The following is a 5,734-nucleotide window of genomic DNA, read 5'->3' as shown; positions in this document are numbered from 1 at the left end:
AAAATGATGGCTCTTAGTGACTGAGGAGAGGGCGGGTGAAAGGAAGACTGCTACCTTTCTGTTCTTGCAGTTTAGAAGAGGATGAATAATCTTCTCTCTCCAACACAACCATTTAAAAAGTAACAATTGTTAATATGACTATGGTAATCAGAGAGAGGCAAATTCCAACTACAGGGAGAAGGGGCCCCTTTTGACCTCTGGAATTAGCAGTGACAAAAATGAATGACAGGGCCTGGTGGGGGTGGGGGAAGGTTGGTAAGCTGCTCCACTTCTCCAGCACAGCTGGTGGGAGGGGAAAGTGGGGACCAGAGTTGGAGGATGACATAATCCTCACGTGATCAGGGGCTGGCGTGAAGTCCCTGTATTTCTGGGATTCTTTCTCCTTTGGCTACCAGCTCCTTACTGCCCTGCAGGCATTCCTGCTTGTGACCAAGAGAAAGAGGACATAAAATCTTTAAATCCCAGCAGGTTGGTGTGAGGGAACCACTGGAACTCTTGGGGTGGTAGTGGCTGAATCTAGTACTGGAGAAGGTCTAGGACTGCTTTCCCCAACTCCTGCGGAGATAATTGTATTTTTGAAGCAGGGTGGGGCTGGAGTAGGTGGAAGTCTCTTGAGAGACACCCAGAAGTTTAGTGGTAGTTTAGAAATAATCAGCTTCCCTCACACTGGTAAGATTTCCCTTTTTTCTTCTTTTCTTTCCCCAACTCCATTGAAGGAAATAAGGTATGGGCTGGTGTGTGGAGAAAGGCTGAAATCCTGAGGTGGAGACAGAGAAATTTAGAGATAATTTGAAAATAGTTCATCTCATTGACTGCTGATCAAGGGATGCAGTGAAGTGGGGAGTGAGGGGACAGTGGTCCTTGTAGGGCTAGGCCTGAGGGTGAGGGATGCGAGGTGGGGGTGGCACAGAGATCCAGTAGGAAAGGATAGGAACAGGAGGAGAAACAGGAGGTAGGAAATTTGGGGCAACAACAGTGATGAGGATCCTGGATTCAAGATAATAATGTGTTGTCTCTGAGGCTGGTTGATTTACAGAGAACTCCCTCATCCCCCCTCCTTCCTTTCTGCCAGCAGGTCTGAGGGTCTATGTTCACAGATCTCTCGAGGCAAGAAAAAGAGAAGGAAACTATCCCAAACCATCTCTGGTCAGTATGAGGGAGGCACTCAGCGGTCTCTCAGGGTGGGCGTTGGAAAGGTCAAGAGCTGGGTTAAATTTGCGGCCTCACAGCTCACCTCCCTGTCCGCTCCCCTTCTCCCGCCCATCAGAGAGGCCATTTAGCCTTGAAGGAGGTGGAGAAGGGGTGGGAGAGGAAGGGGCCGCATCTCGAATTTCAGGAGGGCTGGACCAGTGTGGTAGGGATAGGGTATCAGGCGAGTAACCAGCTTCAAAGAGAAACTGACAAGGTTGAATCAAAAGAAGTGAAGCAATCTTACTTACATTTTCTCCCTGGACTTAAGCAGGAAATCACTACATCATGCAAAAATCTTGCAAAGAAAATGAAGGAACACCCAAATGCAATGTGCCAAAGAGACAGGAAGAGTGCTCCTATGGAGAGTTCCAACGCCAGCAAACCGAAGGGAATTTTAGGCAAAGGCTGCTTCAGTCTCTCGAGGAATTTGGAAAGGACATAGACTTTAGGCATTTTAAGGATGAAGAAATGACAAGAGAGGGAGATGGGATGGAAAGGCGTTTGGAAGAGATAAGGGGTCTGAGAAAGAAATGTAGGGCTCTGCTTTCTAACCGTAGGCATTCTCGAGACCGTCCATATCCTATTTAATGCACTTCTCGCCTGAATTCAACTATTTTCTGTTCTTAATATTGCAGTATTGGTTCCTTTTGTCTGCATTTTCTTGTGAAATATTTGCTACTATTTTATTCCAATCCTTCAATGTTTTACAAGTGACTCTTGTTGCCATCATTTCATCTTTTGACCTGATCTCACTCATTTAATAGAATTGCTTCATTTGTTTGCATGTGAAGATGCTCATTGTATATTGTAAAGTGAAAATAATATGTTGAAAAAATGATATATATAGATATACCTATCTATGTATATCTTATAAGTACATTCATATATGTCATAGTACCAAAAAAGTCTGAATTATTATATAACAAAAGGTTAACAGTGAATCGCAGTGTTATCTGTATTTTATTTTATTTTTTTACCTATCTGCATCTTCTCATTTTCCAAAAATGAATTATATGTGTGTGTGTGTATGTGTGGATTACTTGTTTCACCAAAAACTAAAATAAACAGACACGATAAAAGAAATTGTCAATCACCTTTGAAGGGCAGTGAAACAACAAACTCCTAATAACAGAACTTGGAGTAGGAAATGGCAACCCACTCCAGGATTCTTGCCTGGAGAATCCCATGCACAGAGGAGCCTGGTGAGCAAGAAGTCCGTACATGACTGAAGTGACTTAGCACATGTGCACACAGTGTATATATATATATACTTAAGCATTATTTCTTAACTGGATTTTGCATTTTGCATTTTCAAGTAAAGGCTATTATATTTCATTATATTTCTATTGATTACTGCTGTGACTAATGCATAGTGGGTACTTAATAAATGTTTACTTAAGTAGAATTATACTGTTCTTGGCCTACTTTGTTGGAGCCCCAAAAATAAAGTCTGCCACTGTTTCCACTGTTTCCCCATCTATTTCCCATGAAGTGATGGGACCAGAGGCCATGATCTTCGTTTTCTGAATGTTGAGGTTTAAGCCAACTTTTTCACTCTCCTCTTTCACTTTCATCAAGAGGCGTTTAGTTCCTCTTCACTTTCTGCCATAAGGGTGGTGTCATCTGCATATTTGAGGTTATTGATAATTCTCTTGACAATCTAGATTGCAGCTTGTACTTCATCCAGCCTGCCATTTTGCATGCCATTTGCTTATAAGTTAAATAAGCAGGGTGATGAGATACAGCCTTGATGTACTCCTTTCCCGATTTGCAACCAGTCTTTTGTTCCATGTCCAGTTCTAACTGTTGCTTCCTGACCTGCATACAGGTTTCTCAAGAGGCAGATCAGGTGGTCTGCTATTCCCATCTCTTTCAGAATTTTCCACTGTTTATTGTGATCCACACAGTCAAAGGCTTTGCCATAGTCAATAAAGCAGAAATAGATTGCAGCCATGAAATTTAAAGACATTTACTCCTTGGAAGGAAAGTTATGACCAACGTAGATAGCATATTAAAAAGCAGAGATATTACTTTGCCAACAAAGGTCCATCTAGTCAAGGCTATGGTTTTTCCAGTAGTCATGTATGGATGTGAGAGTTGGACTGTGAAGAAAGCTGAGTGCCAAAGAACTGATGCTTTTGAACTGTGGTGTTGGAGAAGACTCTTGAGAGTCCCTTGGACTGCAAGGAGATCCAACCCGTCCATCCTAAAGGAGATCAGTCCTGGTGTTCATTGGAAGGACTGATGCTGAGGCTGAAACTCCAATACCTTGGCCACCTCATGCAAAGAGTTGACTCATTGGAAAAGACTCTGATGCTGGGAGGGATTGTGGGCAGGAGGAGAAGGGGACGACAGAGGGTGAGATGGCTGGATGGCATCACTGACTCGATGCACATGAGTTTGGGTGAACTCCAGGAGTTGATGATGGACAGGGAGGCCTGGCGTACTGCGATTCATGGGATTGCAAAGAGTCGGACATGACTGAGGGACTGAACTGAACTGAACTGGCCTAGTTTTACCTCTGATAGCTTAAAGTTGGGAATAATATATTTCTTTACAAACTGTAACTTTTATTTTCAAAAAGGAACACAACGGGGAAAGGGTTATTCCCCAAATTCAGCCCACAAAATTATTATAACATTGTATAACTGATGTCTCTCAAAAATTCAACTCCTGACATTATAATCATCTAGAGTACTTATTACAAACACAAATTTTTGACAAATATCTCCCCATACACACACACACATACTTGTACAAAATCAGAATCTCTGTACATATGGCCTTGGAATCTTCATTTTGGGAGTTTCCCATGAAATTATGTTCTCCAAAACTGCATCAAAAATTCTCACTATAGAACCTGTTTCAACTGAGCAGTGCAGAAGCAGTTTCCTTATAACCAAAGAGCCTAATCATTTATACTTCATAATTAAGGGCTCTTGAAAGTCAAAATGGTTGTTACCATAGCTGAAAAATTGAGGGTACCCATCAAGTAAATCTATGTGGAGAATAAGCATTGCTCAGCCTTAGTAGAAGGCAAGAAGACAAATGGAAAATGAATAAAATAAAAATAAGTTGCTATCTCTATTAAATAGACAAATGTTTACTTACAATACTCAGCTTTATTGAATATTTAGGCATTTTCATACTCACTGAGAGAGTAAATTGCTATATCCATTTTTTTGCTTCCATTCACAGTAAGTATCAAAAGCTCTATACTTTGCATGCTCCATGTCTCACAAACTTTACTGCTTAGACTTTGTCCCAAAGAAATGATCCAAAAAAAAAGAAAGAAAGAAAGAAAAAGAATCAGAGCAGTAAGCAAATTTTTAGCTATAAACATTTTTATTTAAAGATTTCATACATTTTCAGGGAGCTTTTTTAACCTAAGAATCAACTACATGGACTATCCAATCAAAAGGAAATGAACATAGATTCCTACTAGCCATATACACAATAATACATTCCAGGTAGATTAAAGATGAAAATGTGAAAAATACAAATAAAATATTGCAATGAAAATTAAGAATAACTTATATAGTCTTGTGTTGTGATTATCTTCTTAAGCGTGAAAGAAAATCCCAGAGGTTGTTAAAGAAAAAACATAAATATCAAAAAACAAGAAATAGCCTGGAAGAAAAAATATTTGCAATAGCATGACAAATAACAGGAAAATATCTCTAATGCCCAAATAGCTTTTGCAAATGGAAAGGAAAAAATAAACAAATCTACAAAAATATGTACATACCATATTACATAAAATTCCACTGCTTTGTATTATAATAGAGATATATATCTGAGATATATGATATATACACAGAATGCTTAGATGGATGTTTATTGTGACATTGTAGAAGCCAAGATATTAGAAACAGCTAACTCATCAAAAGGAAAAGGTCAAATAAACTGTGGTCTAGCTATATACTAAGAAAAGTACGTGGTAGTTAAAAAAGAAATTAGATTCTTTTTAAAAAATTTTAATTGGAGGCTAATTACTTTACAATATTGTAGTGGTTTTTGCCATACCATTGACATGAATCAGCCAAGAATGAGATTCTTATGGTGAATAATTGCTGAGTAAAGACGTTATATATCTTTATGTTGCTATTGTCACAAGTAATGAATTACCTAGCTCACCTTAATATAATTTGCTTTAACCACACATTCAATTTCATTTTCCTTCCCACAATTAAACACATCAGCTTTATGGATATCCATCTAAAAATTTACATATTTCTGTTTTGTATTTTAGCTAAATATTATAATGTTACATTATGACTTTCAGGAGCTCTTAATTATGAATTATAAACCAGTAGGCCTCTCTGATTATAAGAAGGCTCCTGTACAGCTCACCTGAAACTGAGTCTATGGTTATGTATGAACATTAACTTTACAGTTATTGTTTGTGCATTTGTCTTTTAAGTCATATAGAAGAAAAAAGAGAAGTTATAAACCAAATATGGCAAAATGATTTGCTTTTGTATTTAGCTATGTAGTATCTCCTACCGATTGTTGTTTATGTCTTCATATGACTTCGTTATGG

At 38.7% G+C, this 5,734-nt stretch overlaps 1 protein-coding gene across 2 annotated transcripts; it reads left to right on the top strand.

The window, feature by feature from the left end:
- Nucleotides 1-324: 324 nt before the first annotated feature.
- On the top strand, nucleotides 325-1,979 carry LOC102173293 (transcription elongation factor A protein-like 7). Of its 2 annotated transcripts, none has more exons than XM_005702172.3 (3): nucleotides 325-468; nucleotides 1,076-1,146; nucleotides 1,463-1,979. In XM_005702172.3, the coding sequence occupies exon 3, from the start codon at nucleotides 1,477-1,479 to the stop codon at nucleotides 1,777-1,779; it is 303 nt and encodes a 100-aa protein (XP_005702229.1). In that variant the 5' UTR covers nucleotides 325-468; nucleotides 1,076-1,146; nucleotides 1,463-1,476; the 3' UTR covers nucleotides 1,780-1,979. The 2 variants fall into 2 exon arrangements, with proteins under 2 accessions (XP_005702229.1, XP_013817843.1); XM_013962389.2 differs by having other exon boundaries at nucleotides 1,073-1,146.
- Nucleotides 1,980-5,734: the final 3,755 nt, after the last annotated feature.

This window comes from Capra hircus (assembly GCF_001704415.2).
Source record: "Capra hircus breed San Clemente chromosome X unlocalized genomic scaffold, ASM170441v1, whole genome shotgun sequence".
In the NCBI taxonomy this organism is placed as follows: Eukaryota; Metazoa; Chordata; class Mammalia; order Artiodactyla; family Bovidae; genus Capra; species Capra hircus.
The sequence above is the reverse complement of the archived record's forward strand: the minus strand, read 5'-3'. Positions and strand labels throughout refer to the sequence as shown.